The sequence below is a fragment of the Notechis scutatus genome, chromosome Z (assembly GCF_049901735.1).
Source record: "Notechis scutatus isolate UNSWTSFEM ecotype Mainland chromosome Z, rNotScu1.2, whole genome shotgun sequence".
NCBI classification, from domain to species: domain Eukaryota; kingdom Metazoa; phylum Chordata; class Lepidosauria; order Squamata; family Elapidae; genus Notechis; species Notechis scutatus.
In genome coordinates, this window is record NC_142025.1 from 121,462,852 (window position 1) to 121,486,975 (window position 24,124).

The following is a 24,124-nucleotide window of genomic DNA, read 5'->3' on the forward strand; positions in this document are numbered from 1 at the left end:
AGGGGAGAAAGGAAGAAGGGAAAAAGATAGAAGAAGGAAGGAAGGAAGGAAGGAAGGAAGGAAGGAAGGAAGGAAGGAAGGAAGGAAGGGGAAGGAGGAATGTAGGGAGGGAAGAGAAGGGAAGATGGAAGGGAGGGAAGGAAGGGAAGAAAAGAGAAAGGAGGGAAGAAAGCAGAGAAGGGAGGGGAGGAAGGGAAAGAAGGGGAGAAAGGAAGGAGGGAAAAAGATAGAAAAGAAGGAAAAATGGAGAAAGAAAAGGAAGGAAGGAAAGAGAGGAAGGGAAAGAAGACAACAGAGACAAGGGAAGAGAGAAGGAAGGCCAAAGGGAGAAGAGGAAAAGAGGGAAGGCAGAAAAGAAACCAAAGGAAGGAAGGAAGGAAGGAAGGAGAAAGAGCCAGAGAGGAAGAAAAGCAGGTGGGGGGACGGCCCTTCCAGGAAGCCTCCAGGCTCCGGGGAGGTGGCTGTAGCTCTGGATCCTCCCCCTCCGGCCCTGATGTCAGCCGCCCTCCCCCGCTGCCCAGGGCATAAATTCAGGTGCGCTCACCTGGGACGCAGGTAAAGGCAGAGGCGCTCTCGCTCGCTCTCCCCTCCGGCTCTCTTTCCTCCTTTCCCGCCATGGCCAACTCGGGGTTGCAGCTGCTGGGCTTCGTGCTGTCCCTGCTGGGCCTGATCGCCAACCTGACGGCTACCATCCTGCCCCAGTGGCGGGTCTCGTCCTTCGCCGACGGCAGCATCATCACCGCGCAGTCCTACTACCTGGGCCTCTGGATGGAGTGCGTGTGGCAGAGCACCGGGCAGCTTCAGTGCAAGGTCTACGACTCCATACTGGCCCTGGGCGGTGAGTGGTCTGGGTGGGGGGGCTGGGGGGGGCGGGCTCCGGGGAGAGGGAGAGAGAGAGAGAGAGAGAAGGAGGAAGAGGCGCACACCTGTTGGACCGGGCCGGGCCGCGCCTTCGCCCTTTCGACCCCGCCGTTCGCGGATTCAACCCCGCCGGGGCTGGTTCGCGCGCCTTTGGCCGCCGCTGCCCACGCGTGGGACGCTGGAAAAACCTCCGCGGTCGGGCGCCGCCGCCTCTCCCCGCGGGGCCCGATCGGAAGGAGGGAGGGAGGGAAGGAAGGAAAGAGGGAAAGAAAGAAAGAAAAGAGAAAGAAAGAAAGAGGGGAAGAAAGAAAAAGAGAGGGAAAGAAAAAGAGAAAAAGAGGGAGAGAAAGGGAGAGAGAAAAGAGAGAGGGAAAGAGGAAGAGAGAAAGTAACAGAAAGAGAAAAAGAAAGAAAAATAAAAGGAGAGAAAGAAAAAGAGAGAAAAGAGAGAGAAAGGGACAGAAAGAGAGGGGAAGAGAAAGAAAAAGAGAAAGGGGAGAGAAAGGGAAAGGGAGAGAAAGGAAGAAAAAGAAGAGAGAGAAAGAGAGAAAGAAAGAGGAAAGAGGGAGAGAGAGAGAAAGAAAGAGAGAAAGGGACAGAAAGAAAAAGAAAAAAGAGGGATAGAAAGAGAAAAAAGAAAAAGAGAAGGAAGAGAGAAAGGGACAGAGAGGCAGAGAGAGAGAGAGAGAGAGAGAGAAAGGGGAGGGAGGGAAAGAGGAAGAGAAAGAAAGAAAAAGAGTGAAAGAAGGAGAGAGAAAGAGGGGAAAAAGACAGACAGACAGAGAAAAAGAGAAAAAGAAGGGACCCCCTTTTTTTAAACCGTGGGAAGAAAAACACGCGGGGAAGAGGGGAATTTTCAGATCGGGCGGGGTCCAGCCGAGATCGCGGTGGCTGGAGGGGCGCCCGGGGAGAGGAAACGGGGGTTTCTTTCTCGCGGGTCGTGGGGGGGAGGAGCAAGAGAAGCGCTCTGTGCATGCCCCGGAGCACTTTTGGCTCGGTTTCTCCACCCTCCTCTTCAAAATGGCCCCCGTCCCCTCGAGTGGAGGCGTGAGGAGGGGGGAGGGGGAGACTTGTTCGTTTCTAAGCCAGTCCCAATTTTTGGGTGGGTGGGAGACACGCAAACTTGAAGCGAACTCCGACCTCCCACCCAAATATTCCCCGCGAGGATATTTATATTTCTCTCCCGTGCGTAGGTCGTGGAACCTGCTTGGACAAGCGCGCCCCCGGGAAGGGAGGGGGGTCTCCCTCCCCTCTTGGCCTTCCCTCCTCCCCTTTTTTTCTACCTTTCTTCCCGCCCCCTCCCCATTTTCAACAAGAATCCCTTTATCTCCCCGGCTGGCTCTTTAAATACCGGAGGCTTAAATGGAGATTTGCCGCATTTCCAGGGCTTGGGCGATGGGAGGAATTCCAAAGGTGCTGTTAAAAACTTAACTCCTTCTTTAAAGCAATTTCACCGTGGCAAACAACGCGCCCCCCTCACCCCACAGCGCTCCCACCCCACCCACCCCAAAAAGGCATTTCCCTGGCTTTGGGATTCTTCCAAGCACCTGTTACGGTTTGTCTGCGTTCATTAATTTTCTTGTTAAGAAAGAAAGAAAGAAAGAGAGAAAGAGAAAGAAAAATAAAGAGAGAAAGACAGAGAAAGGAGAAAGAAAGAAAAAGAGAGAGAAGGACAGAGAAAGACAGAGAAAGAAAGAAAGAGAGAGAGAAAGAAAAATAAAGAGAGAAAGACAGAGAAAAGAGAAAGAAAGAAAAAGAGAGAGAAAGAAAAAGAAAGCCTTCCACTTTTTCCACTGAGTTTTTCCTCTCTCTTTCTGTCTCTCTCTCTTTTTTTCTTTTTTCTTTTCCTCCTTTCTCAAAAACTGCCAGGGCTGGTTGGGTCAGTTGCTTGGGCCTTCTTCTCCCCTCCCCTTCCTCCTCTCCCCTCCCCCCTCCTCCAGAGCGAGCCAGCCACACCTTTAAAGGTAAAGGCGACAAAAGACTCAGGATGACTTTCTTCCCCTCCCCCACCCCATCGGTCTTTGAAGGAGGTGGGGCAGAAAAGGGGAGGGGGAGGGGGGGAGGGGTTGCTTGCTCTCTTGAGGAAACAACACACACACAAAAAAAGAAGGTTATGGGGTTGGGCTTTTTGATTTTCCCAAACAGGGACCTTTGATATTACACACCTGGCTGGGTGGGAGGGGGAGATCACAGGTCAGGGTGCTGAAAAATCCAGGTTGCCAAATGAAAGCTTGAGTTCAAGACAGCAAATTAGAACTCAGGGGGGGTGGGGGAAAAAACCACTTTTTTCAAAAAAAAGTTGTGTTTTTTTTTCAACCAGGGGCAAATTTTAAGACCAACGGACTTCAAAACTTCCCAGAATTCCCCAGCCCAGGGAGTTGAAATCTGCCCAGGTTTAAGTTCCCCAAGTTTGAGAACCGCTAGCAGTAATTAATAATTAAATTAATTAACTAATTAAATTGCATTATAATAATAAATAGTAATAGTAATAATATATCCTCCAACGCTACCTGAGCAGTTCCTAGGTCCTTGGTTAGGATAATATAATAATAATAATAATAATAATAATAATAATAATAATAATAATAATTAATAATAATAATAATAATAATAATAATAATAATAATAATAATAATAATAATAATAATAATATATCCTCCAAGGCTACCTGAACAGTACTTAGGTTCTTGGTTAGGACTCGAGCTGTTGAGCTATCAACCAGCCCCAAAGGCTGTGAATCTCACTAACAATTATAGTATAATAATAATTGCATAATCCGCCGATACATCATGCAGTCCTAAACGCTTGGGAAGTGTTCGACTAGTGACTTATGATACGAAACCTAGTATAATTATCTCATTTGCTGTGTACACTGTAGTTTTTTGTTAATAATAATAATAATTTATTCCAGGAATTGGCCAGGTTTTCACATAGATACTACCAAAAACACACACAAACAGGTATTTCAAAGATATCTTTAAAAGTTGCCAAAATTAGGGGAAAAAACTTCGTTAAATGAATGAAGCAGCTGAAATTCTGAATCAGCTAGTCCAACCAGGTTGAATGTTATTTATGGATGCGTTTATTACATTGATACCCTTCCCCTCTCGCTATTGAGTGGTCCCGGGAGGTATTAAAATTGGTAAAATAATTATTGCAGTCCAAAAATCCCCCCCCCTCCCATGAAGTCTGGGTAAATATCTCCTTGGGGGTCACCACTCCCAAAATTGGAGGTGTGGGAGATTTTCTTCTGAGTGAAAAATAAACCATCATCCACAGCCATTCCCAGCCCTAAATGGCCCTGTGTGCAGGGAGCCTCCCTTACAAGCTTGGTTTTTCTCAAGATGGCATCATTAAAAAGGTGCTAAGGGAAATTCTGCCCAGCAGAGTTTAGTCCAGATCCTTTTATGTGGGAGGTTTCTTTGCCAAAGAATTTAGAATTTTATTTGAACATTGTTATTTTTAACTGGAGAATAGAATGCAGTGGGAGAGAATTGGGTGCCAACTCCAAAATCTGATTTTCTTTCTTTTTTTTGCCCCTGCTCAGGCTGGCACTGTGCTGTAGCTTTGTTGGTCTGCTAAAATAAAAACGATCAATTAGAAAATAAAATAGAAACGATCAAGTAGAAAATAAAATAGAGACGATCAAATAGAAAATAAAATAGAAACGATCAAATAGAGAAGAAAAAGAATAAAATAAAATAGACATAATAACATTGAAATGAAAATAGTAATATGAAATAAAAAGAACCAATAAACATCAAACAAAATAAAAAGTAAAATAGAAGTAAAAATAAAAACATGAAAAAAAAACATAATAGAACTTTCAAATAATAAAATGAAAAGGAAATAAATAAAATAGATAATCCCATCTAATATCCACAACTGCCTATCCCAAGTTCTTGGAAAGGACTTGATAGATAGACAAAAATGCCAAAAATCCAGTCTATCTGGCTGACTGGGCGGCGAACCATAGAATGAATAAAACTAATCCTGTGAAATGAAAGAAAGGAAAGAAAAAATAGTCAAGTAAAATAAAAAGTGTTCAAATCAAAACAAAAATAAAATTAAAAAGCAAACAAACAAAATTCTGGTCCCTGTGACCAATCCAGATTGGCTCCTGAAAATAAAGAGTCCAATAAAATAAGAGTTAAATGAAATCAAAATGAGAAAATCAAAAGAGTCAGATGAAATAACAAGAATAAAATGAAATCAAAGGAGTCCAATGAAATCAAAATAAAATAAAAATAGTGAAATGAAATAAAAAATAAATAAAAATAGTCAAATGAAATCGAGTCAAATGAAATAAAATGGTAAAATAAAAACAGTCAAATGAAATCAAAATGAAATCAAATGAAGTAAAAAAGATAAAAATAGCCAAATGAAATAAAAATAACCAAATGAAATCAAAATAGTCAAATGAAATAAAATGATAAAATAAAAACAGCCAAATGAGATAAAAATAAGTCAAATGGAATCAAAATAAAATGAAATCAAAATAGCCAAATGATATTTTTAAAAAATCAAATGAAAATAATTTAAAAAAACACAATAATTGCAGAAATTTTAAAAAAAACAACAGAAAACAGAGCAAAACTTCAAAAAGGCAGCGCACACTTTTTCCTGCCCTCTTTGCTGGCTTTCTACCTTGTTTGCTTTCAAAAGAGGTTGCAAAACCTCTTAATAAACTTTTGCAAGCTGGGAGACCTCAGGAAATCGTTGAGACAAAAGTCAGGCCCAGAAATGAGGAAACTGGGGTTTGAACGTTTCCCAGAAATGGAGCAATGTTTTCATAGGTGTGATGTTGGGAAGCGTTGAGCCACATTCCCTGGGCATATCGTGTTGAAGGTGCCAGGATGCCCATTGCCAGTTCGGTTAAATGCCCTCAACTAGATCATTTCTGCGCTTTCTCATCTCTGTTTATATAAAACCAAAAGTGTACACCTGATACCTTATCAGGTTTCATTACTTGGGAAAACAAACCGAGTTTACCTTCTGGCATAATTCGACCGCGGGGGTCAGCTAGCCAGGGCAAGAATTGGGCAAGGGAGGGGCAGTGGGAAGATGGGGAAGGGGTGGGGTGGGTTTGTTGTGGGGTGGGGGCACAGAGGAACCCTGCACTCCTTTCACAGGTGTGATCCACAGGTGGAAAACTTGGGACTCCCTTGTGCCTGACGGGAGGTTGGGAAGTGGGCAGAGAGAGAGAGAGAGAGAGAGAGGCGCAGGTGCATTAACGGTGGCCCCAAATTGACACAAAGTTAGGGAAAGGGGTGCGTCAGAAAATGGGTGAGTCCTGGTGGTGTGTGTGTGTGTGTGTTTTGTTTTGTAAACAAAACAAAAGGGAAACACACAAATCAGGTTTTTGGAGCTGAAAACGTGGATGAAACAAACGTTGGCTTGGATGGGCGGGCGTGTGGAGAAGAAAGTTGAGAATTGGGGCCAGCTGGAAAAGACAGTAAGGAGGGACCCCCTCCTCCAATCCTGGTTCCTTGCACTTTCCTCCTTCCACCTTTACACACACAAACACACACACACAAGGAGCAGAAAGGGTAGCAATAGAAACGTTTTCAGTTGGTTTCGTCGAAACGGCCACGGGCTCTTCTTTGTTCAGGTAACCGTTGCTTTGGTTTTGTGTGTGTGTGTGACCTTGCGCCCGAGTGCAGTTGCTGGCACACCTGCCCCAGGGGAGGGTGATGTCATCCTGCCACCAAGGGCCCCTGTGGGGCGAGGAAAAGGGTGGGGCCGAGCCGGATGGTGAGACATTCTCTCTGCGAGGAAGAAACAGCACAGGTGGTTTTGAAAGCACTTGGGGGTTTTGGGGGCAGGTGTGGAAGGTCCCCCTGGTTTTGGGAAGGGGAGGGGGTGAAAAAGGCTGCCCCTTGGAAGGGTCACCCTTTTTCTCCCCCTACCCCACAAGGCCCGGTGGGGGGTTTCAGCTGGATTATTGCTAGGAATTGCTACAATAAATTTTCAGCGGTGTCTGCAGGATGTGGTTAAAAATAGATAGGTGATTAGGAAATAGATAGAAAATAGAATAGATAAATAGATGGGTGGTTGATTGAGTGATTGATTGATTGGGATAGATAGATGATAGATTGATAGATGATAGGAAGTTAGAAGATAGAGAAATGATATAGATAGATGATAGATTGAGGATAGGAAGATAAAAGATAGAGAAATGATTTTGATAGAGGATTGATAGAAGTTTGATAGATGATAGATTAGATAGATGATTGATATATAGATACATATACGTATAAAAATAGGATAGATCTGATAGAAAGATGGACAGATAAAATGTATGGATATGATATAGATGAAGATTGGCATAGTTAGATATGATGGCTAAGGGAAATTCTGCCCAGCAGAGTTTAGTCCAGATCCTTTTATGTGGGAGGTTTCTTTGCCAAAGAATTTAGAATTTTATTTGAACATTGTTATTTTTAACTGGAGAATAGAATGCAGTGGGAGAGAATTGGGTGCCAACTCCAAAATCTGATTTTCTTTTTTTTTGCCCCTGCTCAGGCTGGCACTGTGCTGTAGCTTTGTTGGTCTGCTAAAATAAAAACGATCAATTAGAAAATAAAATAGAAACGATCAAGTAGAAAATAAAATAGAGACGATCAAATAGAAAATAAAATAGAAACGATCAAATAGAGAAGAAAAGAATAAAATAAAATAGACATAATAACATTGAAATGAAAATAGTAATATGAAATAAAAAGAACCAATAAACATCAAACAAAATAAAAAGTAAAATAGAAGTAAAAATAAAAACATGAAAAAAAACATAATAGAACTTTCAAATAATAAAATGAAAAGGAAATAAATAAAATAGATAATCCCATCTAATATCCACAACTGCCTATCCCAAGTTCTTGGAAAGGACTTGATAGATAGACAAAAATGCCAAAAATCCAGTCTATCTGGCTGACTGGGCGTGCGAACCATAGAATGAATAAAACTAATCCTGTGAAATGAAAGAAAGGAAAGAAAAATAGTCAAGTAAAATAAAAAGTGTTCAAATCAAAACAAAAATAAAATTAAAAAGCAAACAAACAAAATTTGGTCCCTGTGACTAATCCAGATTGGCTCCTGAAAATAAAGAGTCCAATAAAATAAGAGTTAAATGAAATCAAAATGAGAAAATCAAAAGAGTCAGATGAAATAACAAGAATAAAATGAAATCAAAGGAGTCCAATGAAATCAAAATAAAATAAAAATAGTGAAATGAAATAAAAATAAATAAAAATAGTCAAATGAAATCGAGTCAAATGAAATAAAATGGTAAAATAAAAACAGTCAAATGAAATCAAAATGAAATCAAATGAAGTAAAAAAGATAAAAATAGCCAAATGAAATAAAAATAACCAAATGAAATCAAAATAGTCAAATGAAATAAAATGATAAAATAAAAACAGCCAAATGAGATAAAAATAAGTCAAATGGAATCAAAATAAAATGAAATCAAAATAGCCAAATGATATTTTAAAAAAATCAAATGAAAATAATTTAAAAAAAACACAATAATTGCAGAAATTTTAAAAAAAACAACAGAAAACAGAGCAAAACTTCAAAAGGCAGCGCACACTTTTTTTCCTGCCCTCTTTGCTGGCTTTCTACCTTGTTTGCTTTCAAAAGAGGTTGCAAAACCTCTTAATAAACTTTTGCAAGCTGGGAGACCTCAGGAAATCGTTGAGACAAAAGTCAGGCCCAGAAATGAGGAAACTGGGGTTTGAACGTTTCCCAGAAATGGAGCAATGTTTTCATAGGTGTGATGTTGGGAAGCGTTGAGCCACGATTCCCTGGGCATATCGTGTTGAAGGTGCCAGGATGCCCATTGCCAGTTCGGTTAAATGCCCTCAACTAGATCATTTCTGCGCTTTCTCATCTCTGTTTATATAAAACCAAAAGTGTACACCTGATACCTTATCAGGGTTTCATTACTTGGGAAAACAAACCGAGTTTACCTTCTGGCATAATTCGACCGCGGGGGTCAGCTAGCCAGGGCAAGAATTGGGCAAGGGAGGGGGCAGTGGGAAGATGGGGAAGGGGTGGGGTGGGTTTGTTGTGGGGTGGGGGCACAGAGGAACCCTGCACTCCTTTCACAGGTGTGATCCACAGGTGGAAAACTTGGGACTCCCTTGTGCCTGACGGGAGGTTGGGAAGTGGGCAGAGAGAGAGAGAGAGAGAGAGAGGCGCAGGTGCATTAACGGTGGCCCCAAATTGACCAAAGTTAGGGGAAAGGGGTGCGTCAGAAAAATGGGTGAGTCCTGGTGTGTGTGTGTGTGTGTGTGTTTTGTTTTGTAAACAAAACAAAAGGGAAACACACAAATCAGGTTTTTTTGGAGCTGAAAACGTGGATGAAACAAACGTTGGCTTTGGATGGGCGGGCGTGTGAGAAGAAAGTTGAGAATTGGGGCCAGCTGAAAAGACAGTAAGGAGGGACCCCCTCCTCCAATCCTGGTTCCTTGCACTTTCCTCCTTCCACCTTTACACACACAAACACACACACACAAGGAGCAGAAAGGGTAGCAATAGAAACGTTTTCAGTTGGTTTCGTCGAAACGGCCACGGGCTCTTCTTTGTTCAGGTAACCGTTGCTTTGGTTTTGTGTGTGTGTGTGACCTTGCGCCCGAGTGCAGTTGCTGGCACACCTGCCCCAGGGGAGGGGTGATGTCATCCTGCCACCAAGGGCCTCTGTGGGGACGAGGAAAAGGGTGGGGCCGAGCCGGATGGTGAGACATTCTCTCTGCGAGGAAGAAACAGCACAGGTGGTTTTGAAAGCACTTGGGGGGGGTTTTGGGGGCAGGTGTGGAAGGTCCCCCTGGTTTTGGGAAGGGGAGGGGTGAAAAGGCTGCCCCTTGGAAGGGTCACCTTTTCCCCCCTACCCCACAAGGCCCGGTGGGGGGGTTTCAGCTGGATTATTGCTAGGAATTGCTACATAGAGGATTTTCCAGCGGTGTCTGCAGGATGTGGTTAAAAATAGATAGGTGATTAGGAAATAGATAGAAAATAGAATAGATAAATAGATGGGTGGTTGATTGAGTGATTGATTGATTGTATGGATAGATAGATGATAGATTGATAGATGATAGGAAGTTAGAAGATAGAGAAATGATATAGATAGATGATAGATTGATAGATAGGAAGATAAAAGATAGAGAAATGATTTTGATAGAGGATTGATAGAAGTTTGATAGATGATAGATTAGATAGATGATTGATATATAGATACATATACGTATAAAAATAGGATAGATAGAACTGATAGAAGAAGATGGACAGATAAAATGTATGGATATGATATAGATGATAGATGATTGGCATAGTTAGATATGATGGATAGATACAGTGGATGGATATGATAGAGATAGATGATAAAGCAGATAGATGGATGGATGGATGGATGGATGGATGGATGGATGGATGGATGGATAGATAGAGCTGATAGAAGACAGAAGATAGATGGACAGATATGATGTATGGATATGATAGAGATAGGTAGGTAGGTAGATAGATAGATAGAACAAACAGAGATAGAGCTGATAGATTATAGATAGATAGATGGATGGATGGATAGATAGATAATATATCATAGAATAAGGCTCTTCAAACTTGACAAGTTTAAGACTTGTGGACTTCAACTCCCAAAATTCCTGAGTTAACATGACTAGAGGAGGAATTCTGGGAGTTGAAGTCCACAAGTCTTAAAGCTGTCAAGTTTGAAGATCCCTGTATAGAATAATAGGGTTGGAAAAGTCCTTTGAGGTCTTCTAGTCCAGCCCCCAACCTACACCATTCTGGACTTTCTTGGGGCCTTGGTGGGACAGATACATGTGGAATAACAGAACAGAATAATACAGTTGGAAGGGACCCCAGAGGTCCTCCAGTCCAACCCCCTCGCCCAAGCAGGAGATAAGATGGTAGACAAGACAATGCAGGTGACCTCACCCCCCACCCACCCACAACCTAAGACTTTAGTCTTAGATACACATTGAAGTTTACGACATGGAAAACCATTTGAGTGTCATTATAGTTTATAATATCATAAAACTTACCAGCAGGAAAAGGCTGCTTTGACTCTCATTTTGGGGGGGAGGAGGGGCCTTGGTGCTACAAACCAGGGACTGCAACCCCCCCTTCCCAAATTACTATGTGGCTGAGATGACAAGGAACGCAATTAAAAGGGGAGGGAAAACTCCTCTTCGATTTCCTTCGAACTACTCATGAATTAATGAAAAGGCGTTTATACTAGGATTCTGCTCCGTTGCTGTTTCGTCTTCCTCCTGCAATTCATCAACAACCCACAAAGGGGCTGTTTCCCCACCCCCAACACCTTGAGGTGTGAGTGTGGGTGGGTGGGGGCCCCGTTTTGCTTCCCCCACCCCTATTTGTTTTTTTTTGCACCCCACGTTTGCAGCTGTGGGTTCGAAATCTTGACGTTTCCGTGTGTCCCATGGATAGTTTTTGATGCATTCGACAAAAGAAATAAAAAATTTTTTTTTGCCTTCTGGGATTGTGTGTGTGTGTGTTTCTGATTCGGAGCCCCGCCGCCACACACAAAAACACACAAATACTCTGGATTTTTTTTGCTGTCCATGGAGTTCTTAAGACAAGGTGCGGCTTTATAGTTGTCGTGTACAAACTGATCCCATGTAGACTTTGTTACCTGGATTCCGTTGAAGAGGGAGCAAAGGTGAAAACTAAGCGGTGATATCTTCCCCATCTGGTTTGTGTGTGTCTTTGTGTGTGTGTGTGTGTGTGTGTGTGTGTGGGAGAGAGAGAGAGAGAGAAAAAAAAACTCCATTATGCTCCATGGCAGGCCAGTGACTCTCTGCTGCGGCCTGGGGAGGCTCCCCCACACCTTTTAATCTTTTTTAAGGAAATGAGGGGTGGATTAACCCGTCCATCGTGGCTTATTTCTGGCTAAGGGTGCAACTTAAACCATAGATTGTTGCGTGTGTGGAGAATTTCAAGATGAATCTGGGTTTCTCAGGAAAGGACCTAAAATGGCGCCGAGGAGGCAGGAAAAAAATAAAAAGCATTTGTGGCCATGATTGGGACGAAGGGTTGGAAGGGGCTTTGAAGGTCCTCTAGTCTAACCCCCCCCCCCATTTCAACTAAATTGTGTTTTTTTTAAAAAAAAATGCAGATTTTTACACCTCTAGGAACTTGCAAGGAACGTAATTTACTCCCGTCTGGGGGGGAAGGATCAGTTTGTGCTTAAAAGAATAGTACAAGCCTTTCTTTTGTTTTGGAATTAACTTTTATTTAGTTTGGCTTTTCTGAGTCAAACATGGAAAGAGGCGGATAAACACGCTTGCACCGCCTGGCTTTATACATTGAAGCTACAAATTGATTCGTTTTTAAATGTTCAATTTATTTTACACTCTTGATTTTCCAGGGGGTCCTTGACTTAACACCACCCGCCCAACCGAGCCCCAAATTTTGGTTGCTAAGCCAGACACGAAGCGGGTTTTTGCCCCCCCGCCACGGTGGCTGAGGGAGAATCACGGCACGTTTTTTTCAGTGAGTCACCGTCATAAATACGAGTTGGTGGCTAAGCATCCAAATTTGGGACCACGAGGAAGCCACAATGGTCGCTAAGTGTGGAAAAAATGCCCCCCCTTTCCCCCAGTGATGTCATAACTTCGAAACGGTCCCTGTTGTGCGCCGAGCGCTGGGTGTACTCTTCACCTGATTTTTTTTTTTTTAAAAAAACAAGTTTACTTTTGACTCGGCTGTAGTTTACTTTAATGCTACTTCGGGCAAGGGAGTCAATCCTGACCGTTTGCCTTCTTTTGCAGGATGTTTTTATTACTTCCTCGTGTGTAACCTGGCGGGGCTCAGTTTGTAAGGGTTTGGCCCGGTTTTACGTGGCGATGGCCCCCTAAAAGTTTCTTTAAAAAATAATGCCCAGGAACTTGTCTGAAAAACGCTGGAAATGTAACTGTACCCCTTAAGGGCAGTTTTGGGGGCATTTGGGGGGCCCTTTTCAGGCTGTTTTTCGGGCTGTTTTGGGGTCATTTTGGGGCTGTTTACAGGAAAAAAAACAACCCAAAAAACCCAGTCCAAAAAATCGCCTGAAAACAGCCTGAAAAAGGCCCCCCAAAACAGCCTGAAAACAGCCCCCAAAATAGCCTGAAAATGGCCCCAAAAAACACCCCCCAAAACAGCCTGAAAACAGCCCCCAAAATGGCCTGAAAACAGCCAAAAAAAACACCCCCCAAAACAGCCTGAAAATGGCCCCCAAACGGCCTGAAAACTGCCTGGAAAAGGCCCAAAAAACCTGCCCAAAAACATCCTGGAAAAGGCCCAGAAAAGCAGCTCAAAAACAGCCTGAAAAAGGAAAAGGAAGGAAAAAGAGAAAGATAAAAAGAGAAAGATGGAAGGAAGGATGGGAAGGAAAAGAAAGATGGAAAGAAGGAAGATAAAAGATCAAAGAGTAGAAAGGAAGAAAAAGAAAGAAAAAAAAGAAAAGAAAATAAAGAAGGGGAAGGAAAAGAAAGGAAGGAAGGGAAAGGAAAGAAAGAAAGAGAAGAAAGAAATATAAAAAAGATGGAAGGAAAAAGAAAAAGGTGGAAGGAGCGAAGATAAAGATCGAAGGAGAAGGAAGGAAGAAAGGAATGGAGGGGAAAGAAAGAAAAGGGAAGGAAGGAAGGAAGAAAAAGAAGGAAAAGAAAGAAATATTAAAAGGATAGAAGGAAAAAGAAAAAGAGGAAGATAAAAGAGGAAGAAGGAAGGAAGGGAAGGGAAAGAAAGACGGAAGTAAGATAGAAAGAGAAAGAAAGATCGAAGGAGAAGAAAGAAAGAGAGAAAGAGAGAGAGAGACTTGGGAGTTGGTGAACCCCCAGCCAGGAGGCTCCATTTTGTGTCCCTTCGGAGTGGAGGGAGGCGGCCATGTGAGGGCCGAGGCGGGTGGCTGGCACCCTCCGCTGATGAGGTGCCCTGGGGTGGCCCCGAGTTTCTGGTGCTCTTGGGGGTGTGTGTGACTCATGGCAGCCCCACCCTCACGTGGTTTGCAAAGGTCCCGCCCCCCCTTCTCTCTTTTCCCTTCCTTCTTTTTTTTTTTTTCTTAGCCAAAGTTCTTGTCTTTTGTTTCCCCATCTTGATTCATTGGCCTCCTTCGCCACCTCCGTTCTCCTCCCTGCAAGGAAAAAAAACGCCAACCCTGGCGGGTAGGATGGCCGATCGATTACGCCGGACGAACCGAGAACGTCGGCCAGCTGCTGTAATCCCAGCCCTGAGGGCGTTTGGTTTTATTCCCCTCCTCCTTTCCTCCCTCCTCTCTTTTCCTTCTTTCCCTTCTTCCTTCCTCGGCTTCCTTTTCCTTCTTCCTACTTTCCTCACTTATGTACTTCCTCTTTTTTCCTTCCTTCTTTCGTTTCTTCCACCCTCCTTCCCTCATTTTCTTCCTTCCTTCTTTCTTTTTCTTTCTTTTTCTCTTCCCTTCCTTTGCTCCTTTTCCTTTGCTTTCCTTCCTTCTTTCCTCCTTCCTCCCTCTTCCTCTCTCTCCCCTTCTTCTTTCCCTCCCTCTTTCCGTCCCTCTTTTTCTTTCCTTTCTTCTTTCCTTTCCTCCTTCCTCCCTCTCTCCCTCCCTTCCCCTTCCCTTCTTCCCTCTTCTCCCTCTTCTTCTCTCTCTCTCCTTCCTTCCTTTTCCTTTCCTTTCTTTTCTTTCTTCCTTCCCTTTTCCTTCCTTCCCTCCCTCTCTTTCCTTCCTTCTGTCCCTCCCTCCCTCTTTCCCCCTGCTTTCTTTCCTTCCGTCTTTCTTTCCCTCCTTCCTCCCGCCCTCCCCTTCCTTCCTTCCTTCCTTCCTCAATCACTCACTCCTTTCCTTCCTTCCTTCCTTCCTTCCTTCCTTCCTTCCTTCCTTCCTTCCTTCCTTCCTTCCTTCCTTCCTTCCTGTCAAAGAGGAGAGAAAAAACTTCTTTTTATTCACTGTCCAACTCTCACCGTGGGTGGGGCCCCTCAGCAACCCCCCACACCTGTTTCCTTCCATGGGATGGCACAGTTCCCTGTTTAGGCCTGAGCTGGCGAAGTGTGTGCCACACCCAGGCAAACACACCGCCTTCCTTGACTTCCCCAAAGCTATGCCCTCCGATCTATGCCCTGTGGGGGTGCCATGGGCCCTGATTTTGGAGAGGAGGGGTTAATTTAATGCAGAAGGCCGGGCCGGAGGCTGTTATTGGAGTGATGGAGGGTGTATTGGGGTCCTGGGACTAGATATTGGATGTTGGGGTGGGTGCTAGAGGGCCAGGGATGGGTATTGAGGTGCTGGAGTGAATACTGGAGTATTGGGGGTACCAGGGAGGGGTATTGAGGTGCTGGAGTGAATACTGGAGTATTGGGGGTACCAGGGAGGGGTATTGAGGTGCTGGAGTGAATACTGGAGTATTGGGGGTACCAGGGAGGGTATTGAGGTGCTGGAGTGAATACTGGAGTATTGGGGGTACCGGGAGGGGTATTGAGGTGCTGGAGTGAATACTGGAGTATTGGGGGTACCGGGGAGGGGTATTGAGGTGCTGGAGTGAATACTGGAGTATTGGGGATACCAGGGAGGGGTATTGAGGTGCTGGAGTGAATACTGGAGTATTGGGGGTACCAGGGAGGGGTATTGAGGTGCTGGAGTGAATACTGGAGTATTGGGGGTACCAGGGAGGGGTATTGAGGTGCTGGAGTGTGCATTGGGGTGCGGGGATGTATATCAAACGCCGGGAGTGGGCACTGGGTGCCAGGGTGGGTTTTGGGGTGCCAGGTTCTTTATTGGGGTGCCAGGTTGTGTATTGGGATGTTGGGGTGTCTATTGGGGTACTGGGGTGTATGTGGTGGTGCCAGGATGAGAATTGGGGTGCCAGGGTGGATTTTGGGGTGCTGGGTGGATATTGAGGTGCAGCAGTTCCCCATCAGGGTGGCCAGACTTGGGGGGGGCAGGGCATGGCTGTCAGAACAGACCAGCTTACAAAAAGGGGGGTGCTGGGGGTATCCAGAAAGCAATGCCAGTGAACCCCCCCATTCCTGCAGCCAACCCTCCCAGCTGCCTCATTCTCAACCCTTCTAATCAATCAATCAGAATGAAGCTGGAGGGGACCTCAGAGGTCTTCTAGCGTAACCCCCTGCTCAAGCAGGAGACCCTATCCCATCCCAGACAGGTGGCTGTCCAATCTCTTCTTCAAAACCACCCACAAGCCTCTGGTGGCAAGCTGTTCCACAGGTTAATAGTTCTAGCAGTCAGCGCGAGTTTGTTAAGAACAGATCGTGCCAAACCAATCTCATTTCATTCTTCAACACAGTGACCAAATTAGTAGACCAGCAAAATACTGTGGACATAATATATTTAGATTTCAGCAAGGCATTCGACAAAGTAGACCACAACCTACTTCTTAGTAAGCTAGAAAAAAGTGGGACAGATAGCACCACCACTAGATGGACTCGCAACCGGCTGGCAAACCGTACTCAATGGGTCTAAGTCTGCATGGAGGGGAGTAAGCAGTGGGGTGCCACAAGGTTCCCTCTTAGGCCCAGGACTCTTCAATATCTTCATTAATGACTTAGAGGAGGGAATAGAAGGGGAACTGACCAAATTTGCAGGAGATACTAAGCTGGCAGGAATAGCCAACACCCAAGAAGATCGGCTTAAGATCCAGAGGGATCTTGACAGACTAGAACCCTGGGCCGTATCTAACAAAATTCAACATGGAGAAAAGGAAAGTCCTACACTTAGTCAAGAAAAACCCAAAGGACACATATAGACATATAGGAGAAACCAGGCTCAATAGCAGGAACTGGGAGAGGGATCTTGGAGTCTTAGTGGACAACCAGCTAAAGAGGAGCCAGCTGTGTGCAGCAGCAGCCAAAAAAAGCCAATGCAATCCTAAGCTGCATTAACAGAGGGATACAATCAAGATCAAGTGAGGTACTAATACCCCTCTATAAAGCCTTAGTAAGGCCACACCTAGAGTACTGCATCCAGTTTTGTTCACCACATTATAAGAAAGATGTTGAGAGACTAGAAAAAGTGCAGAGAAGAGCAACCAGGATGTTGAGGGGACTGGAGGATGAAACATATGAAGAACAGTTGCAGGAACTGGGCCTGGCTAGTCTAGAAAAGAGAAGGGGAGACATGATAGCATCTTCCAATAGTTGAGGGGCTGCCCCAGAGAGGAGGAAGGGGGTCAAGCTATTTTCTAAAGCTCCTGTAGGCCAGACAAGGAATAATGGATGGAAACTGATCAAGGAGAGATTCAACCTGGAAATAAGGAGAAACTTTCTGACAGGGAGAACCATCAACCCATGGAACAGAAGTTGCCCTCAGAAGTTGTGGGAGCTTCATCACTAGAGACCTTCAAGAAGAGACTGGACTGCCCTCTGTCAGAAATAGTGTAGGGTCTCCTGCTTGGGAGGGGGGTTGGACTAGATGACCTCCAAGGTCCCTTCCAACTCTGATTATCTGTTATCTGTTCTCATGGTCAGGAAGTTTCTCTTTAATTCCAGGTTGCTTCTCTCCTTGGTTAATTTCCACCCATTGCTTCTTCTCTTGCCCTCTGGTGTTTTGGAGACCCCCCCTCCCCCTTCTTTGGGGCAGCCCCTCCAATACTGGAATCCTGCTATCATGTCCCCCCTGCAGAAGTCCTTTTCTCCAGACTGGCCAAACCCAAACCCAGCAACCATTCTTCATATGTTTTAGTCTCCAGGTGTTTAATCATCTTAATTGTTCTTATTGTGACTTACTACATTTCTTTTCTTTTTTTAAACTACCCCATAATCCCTTGCAGGGTGGAGTCTGGGCAACTGAGTGGAGCTAGCAGAGTGTTTACTGGCCAGATGCCTTTCCTGTCACCAGTGCGGAGTTTTGTTCGGCAGACATAATTCTCATCATGCCCAGAGAGAGAGAAAGAAATATCTGCCTCTACCTAGGATTGAACTCACAGCCTCCTGACTGTGGGGCGAGAGCTCCACCTCTAGGCCACCGCACCGCTCATTTCCATTCCACAATGGACCCCCAAATTTGAATGGAGCTGAGGGTTTTACTGGCCGGATGCCTTTCCAATGTCACCAGTGCGGAGTTTTGTTCGGCAGATATTATTCTCATTGTGCCCGGAGAAAGAAATATCTGCCTCTCCCTAGGATCGAACTCGCAGCCTCCTGATTGTGGGGCGAGGGCTCCCCCCTCTCGGCCACCATACCACGCATTACATTTCTACACCCCTCCCCAAATCCAGCTGCAGCTGAGCCCCTCTGACCTTCCCGTTTCTGCCTCTCCTCCCTGCAGCTGCCTTGCAAGCCACCCGGGCGCTGATGGTCCTCTCCATCGTCCTGGGCGTGATCGCCATTGGCATCGCCACCATGGGCATGAAATGTACCCACTGCGGAGATGACAACAAGGCCACCAAGGCCCGCATCGCCATGACGGGCGGCATCATATTCCTAGTGGCGGGTGAGTGTCCTCCTTTCTGTCCCTTCTTCCCAACCTGGTCAGGGAGCCCCGCCTGTTGGCGCGAGATCACCGTGTTCCCCTTGGGCAGGTCGCCCCGAAAGGGGCTCCCATGAAGAAGACAAGCCACCTTTTGCTTCCGTCATTGAGGGAAGCAGCCCGTCCTTGCCTTGGCTTTATTTAGCATTGCCTGAGATCCTCTAGCTCAGGGGTCGCCCACCTTTTGGACCTCGGGGACCACCAACTCTGTTGAGGTAATTCCCCGTTAGGAGAATGAGCGCATACAGGGAGACGTATTTGAGAGAAGTGTCTGAATAATACACACACAGCACACAGATACGCTGTACAGTAAGTGTAGGTTTTTACTTCCAGAAAGGTTTAAGTAAAGTTCAAAATAGGCAGTCCAAAGTCATTCACAGGTTAATTCAGTCAGTTTTCAGTCCAAGGATAATCCAATAACAAAGTCCAGTGTCAAAAACAGTTCAGTAACAGACTTACATCAAATCCAGGAATAGCAGTCAATTAGGAGAAATGGAGGAACGGCAACTCTCTCCAACAGAAGGAAATAGAGACTCACTGAGACACACTCTCTTCTGAGACTAAGACTAAACAACCCAGGTTTCTGGCTCCATCTTATGGCTGCTTGAGAAACCACACCCAATTACACTTTTATGATTCTCTTAAAGAGACAATATTAAAATGTCTATCCTGGTTTTATATCTTGTCCAACCCAGATAGCTGTTAGGTGACTTACATTCCTAACAAACTCCTAATTTTAAATCCTGTGGACAAGAGACCCTGGGAAAATCCCCCAAAGTCTGTGGAAAATTCCCCACCCTGTTTTCCTACCAATCGATCGTTCTTTATTTGGGATCTCCAGCTCTGTTCTCAGGGCGGGGAGAGAGAGAAAGAGAGGAGAAACTTTTGGCTGCATGCAAGGAAAGCAGCAGAAGCTGCAGAAGTCTTTCTTTCTCTCCCCCAAACTCTACCAGAAATGAGTCTTGGTGAGACTTGTCGTGCCGGCGCAGCCTCTCGGAGCAGGAGGCCTTGCAGGGTCCCACAGACTCATTTCTGGCAGAGTTTGGGGGAGAGAAAGAAAGACTTCGGCTGCTTTCCTTGCGTGCAGCCAAAAGCAGAAGAAGAAAGAAGCAGAAAGAAGCAGCCCGGTGGCCAGGCCAGGCGCGTGGAGGGAATGGGACAAGTTCCCCCTCCCCCCTTTCCCCCCTCCCCTCACTATCTCGTGTTGTTCGCAATGCAAGTGACGCAAGCCTTGTGTTCCCGCAGGCTATGTGGGCGGTGCAGCCTGGATTAATTGCTTTGGGAGGGGGGACATTTCTCTGCGGACCACTAAAATTTTCTCGTGGGCCACCAGTGGGCCATAGCCCACCGGTTGGTGGCCACTGCTCTAGCTGCACATTGCAAGACCACGGTTGATCGCCTATTGGCTGCATTCCCACAACCGGTTCCTTCTGTTAACCCGGGGGTCAGCAACCTTAAACTCTCAAAAAAGACATTTGGATCCGTTTTCCCCCAGAAATGAAAACACCGGGATCTACAAAAACCTACCGGAGGTTGAACAGCTCAATAAATTGTGTGCAGGTGGGTGTCGCACAATGACGGTTGTGACATATTTTGAGCGACAGGGAGCCGCAACAGAGCTTCCAGAGCCACATGTGGCTCTAAGCCCTATTAGGTTGCCAACTCCTGTGTTAACCCATTTTCTGAATTTGCGCTGATGTGTTTCCTATTTTTAAATGCTGGTTTTATGCCCAGCCTGATAAGAGTGACAAGGAATAAACACAACCACAATTCATTTGGATGTAGTTTTTAAACCTGTCAAATCTAGCTCGACTTACGGCCGTTCATTTTAGTGACAGTTCAAACTTACGTCGGCACTGTTTTTCCACTCTTATGGGATCACATCAAGATATGGACGCTTGGTGAGCGACTCCTATTTACAACGGTCGTGGTGTCGTGATCCCCCGTTTTGCGACCTTCCAGCGAGCCAAGTCAATGGTGAAACCGGAGTTGCTGAACAACCGTGTTAATTGTCAAGGCTCCAACATGCACCCCCATTCAAATCACAAATCTCTAGCCGCATCTCTCGGAGTAAAAAAAAAATGATTTAGTAGGAGTTGACATGTCGGTGTTTCCTGGTTGCAGCCGACACTAAAACACATCATTTCACCCTTGACCCTGGTCTTCCTCCCACCCCCTGGATGTATATTCTCCAATGGGACACATCCATAGCCCAAGAATCATCAATCATGCTCTCCAGTAATAATCTTGCACGCCAACATCTTCGGCTGCTTAGCAATTATCTGCAGCATTTAAAGAATGCACTGTTTTCCCCGCCCCACCAATCCCTTTTTGCTGGCAACTAAAAAGACCGAAGGAGTATTTTTTTTTTAGATGACATTAATGTCTTAACGACTGCCAGGATTCACTGAATGACCATGGGCCAAAAAAGATCACAAAAGGGGACAAAACTTGGCGAAAAACTCGGTCCGACTTAGCAACAGAAAATCCAGGGCTTAATTTGGTCACAAGTCAAGGACTTCCTGTACAGGTGGCAAACATATTTTGGCTTTTTTTTTTTTTTGCAAGCCCAAAGTAGACCTTGCAAACCACCCCAAATATCAAATGTATTCGCTAGATAGGTTTATCTCACCTCTGTGGAGGAAGAAAAAAAGACCCATCAAACCAAGATCAAACCATTTTGTGACTTTCCTTTTATTCTCCACTCGCTTATAGGTTTGTGTTCTCTGGTCGCTTGTTCCTGGAGTGCACACCAGATCATACAAGATTTTTACAACCCCCTGTCCCCCTTGAATAAAAGGTAGGTTGTCCAGAGGAACGGGGTGGCGGTGGTAGACATCCCGCTGCCCATTCCAGAGCAAAGGGGCGGCTGCGTCCTGACTTTGCCTCACCCCTCAAAATGTGGCATTCACACATCCAGCAAATTCTTTCTCCTGTTTGGAGTGTGTCCCTTTTGAGATGGGGCCCCCCCCTACTTCTGCACCCCACTTCTAGCATTTCCTCGCTCCCCCCATTTCGCTGCTTCCGAGGAAGGAAAAGAATGTGGGAAAAACATCGGAGCAAGGTGATGTCCGGAGACCGCCCAGTAACTGTTCCGGGGGGAAAAGTCCTTTTTTTCATCAAGAATTCACGCGCCCAGCAAATTCTTTCTCTGTGCAGAGACAGGGAAGTAGGGAGGGGCCCAGGGGGTGGCAGGACCTCTCCGAACACACACACACACACACACTCATTTATTATCTTACTGCAGTCTCTTTCTCTGCCGCAGGATGCAATTTGGCCCTGCCATCTTCCTTGGCTGGGCAGGTGCCGCCTTGTCGCTGCTTGGCGGCGGGATGCTGTCTTGCTCGTGTCCGGGAGATTCCTCCGGATATAAGAACCGCCAGTATCCTGCGGGGAAGCCCATCTCCAAACCCCCCAGTAGCCGAGAATATGTCTAGATGCCCCAGGCCACTGCCAAGACCCGTGGGCCGCTGAGCCTGGAACAGCCTGGATTTTGCTGCCCATTTGGGTATTTTTAGACTTTTAAATTCCCCTCTCGTGGAGTCCTCCCCCCTTTTTAACCTGTTTTATTATTCCTTCGATCGAATGAGTTGATTATATTTTATTTTTGAAATGGGGATCCTATTTTAAGTAGAGATATTTTAATGTTTTCATTGGGGATCTGCCCTGAAGGGAGGAGTTAATTCCCTTGGTGCATTTTTTCTCGGGCTGCCCGAGGAAGGATTGGAGATGCAAGACTCCCGTTAAATCCATTGGACCCAGGGGATTATGGGGTTTGGAGTCCAGGGCATTCGGAGGCAATGAGATTGAGGAATAGCGCCATAGAAAGGTTTCCTGGGTGGGACCCCCTCACCCTTTTAATAAACTGATCCATCGGGAGAAGATAGCCTCTGGGTGGCCCTAAACGAAGGTCGGGTTGATCTAAAGAAAGCCCCCAACCATTGGGGGCAGTTCCCCCCTCCCCCAAAAAACCTTGGCATTTGGGATCTCTGCTACTTTTGACCCCCTAGAATTCATACACTGGCAGATGTTGACAAGACTGGCATCTTTGGGGGCAGGGAAATTTGACTCTCCCAACCATACCCAGGTCAGGGGTGGGATTCAAACATCCCAGCAACCAGTTCGCTGCCTGGTTGCTGGGTGGGTGTGGCCACAGTGGGCGTGGCCTACTGGTACTTCTGGTTTGGCCATTTTTTGCCTTCCCCACAGTCCGGAGGCTTCCCTCGGGCTTCCGGGAAGGCGAAAATGGCCTCCCTTGGCTTCTGGAGGCTCACCAGAAGCCAGAAACGGGACCGTTTCCAGACTTCTGAAAGGCCCGTTCCTCCCCGAGCGTCCGTGCACTTACCTGCATCAACAATGGGCCGTGTGAAGGCTGCTGGGAGCAGCGGGGCTGGGCGGGGCCAGCCGGTTGGTTCAAATACTGGTTTGGCGAATCAGATACAAATTTAACAACCGGTTCATCCAAACCAGTCCAAACCGGTCTAAATCCCACCCCCTTCTCCATGGGGCAGCCCAGCCGAAAACTCCTATAACTAACTCTTGGGAAGGCTGGTTGGAGACTTCAAACATTGCTTGGGTTGTGTGAATATGTACATTGATTCCCTGGGGAAACCTTGGGTTAAGCGAAGGGCCATTTTGATTTCGAGCCTATCCCTCAAAAATACGGATCGTTTTTACCCCCGCCCTTTAAATCTTCCCAACAAATATGTTCCTGGCTTTGATTGCAAAATCATATTTTGGAGAAGAAGAAAAAATTACCTTGAGTTACATTTGCTTGCTTGGATAGATTTTTTTTTTTTTTGTGAGGGGGGAAGGGAGCAGTTTGGAGGGGCGAATGCAAATTGGAATTAGGAAAGAAGGGATCCTCAAAGTAAAACCTAGCCTTATTTAAAACACTCATCCCTTCGGGTGCTGTGTGCGTTTTGTGTATTTTTTTTTTTAAACGATTTGTATGACTTGCAATTGATGTATTTGTTTTGTATATAATAAATAAGACTTGTTTTGGACAAAAAAAAAAAAAAAAAACAACCCGCCTCGCTGTAGACTTGATCGTAATGAAATTGTTTTGAAAACTCCCTAAAAACCGGGACTTCCGGTTTGTTGGCTTCGCGAGTGGCAGGGATTCGCGACACTGCGCGATCCCTGCTGCGCTAGCCGTTTTTGGTGCTCCGATCCGGATGGGTTCGGAGCTAAGGCTACCCTGCAGGGGTAGCTGAAGATAGGGGATCCGGAGAGGGGTTTGGGGTGTTGCAGACCCCCTCCCGGCCGGCAGAACCCCCTTTTCCCAAGACGGTGCAGCGGCGGTCCGTAATGGCCGCCACAAAGAAGCCGGCAGCTGGGTAAGAATGCGCAGGAGGAAGAGGAGAAAGCCTTTGAAAAGAGAAAGTTTTTCTTGGTTCCCAGGACTCTAAGACACATTTAACACAATTCCTGGAAATTATGGCTTTTTGAATGATTCTTTCCACAAGAGAAAATAAGCGGCAATTTTGAGGTGCTAAAAGGAAAGTTTACTCTCCTTCCCTATGGAATCAATAAGTGGATATTGAGAAACCTGTCTTTTTCAGGTAAAAACTAGCTTTATGTGATAAGTGGGAAGGGAGAGGACAAAAAATATATTCATATGTTAAGATTTTGTTGGAGGAGATGCCTTAAGGATTTGAAGACTGAAATATAATTCCAATAAGGCTTTAAGATACAGATTTGGACTTTCTTTTTTTTTGATTGATACTACCCCAGGAAGAGAAAGTGAGAACTTTGTCTTGGCTTGGATTGATTGAGGACTTTGGGATT

The 24,124-nt window shown here is 45.5% G+C and overlaps 1 protein-coding gene across 2 annotated transcripts; it reads left to right on the forward strand.

The window, feature by feature from the left end:
- The first annotated feature begins 553 nt into the window (after window positions 1-553).
- On the forward strand, window positions 554-23,269 carry LOC113427185 (claudin-7-like). Of its 2 annotated transcripts, XM_087947606.1 has the most exons (5): window positions 554-838; window positions 18,134-18,298; window positions 19,830-19,894; window positions 21,050-21,134; window positions 21,600-23,269. In XM_087947606.1, the coding sequence occupies exons 1-4, from the start codon at window positions 616-618 to the stop codon at window positions 21,125-21,127; spliced, it is 531 nt and encodes a 176-aa protein (XP_087803732.1). In that variant the 5' UTR covers window positions 554-615; the 3' UTR covers window positions 21,128-21,134; window positions 21,600-23,269. The 2 variants fall into 2 exon arrangements, with proteins under 2 accessions (XP_087803732.1, XP_087803731.1); XM_087947605.1 differs by lacking the exon at window positions 19,830-19,894.
- Window positions 23,270-24,124: the final 855 nt, after the last annotated feature.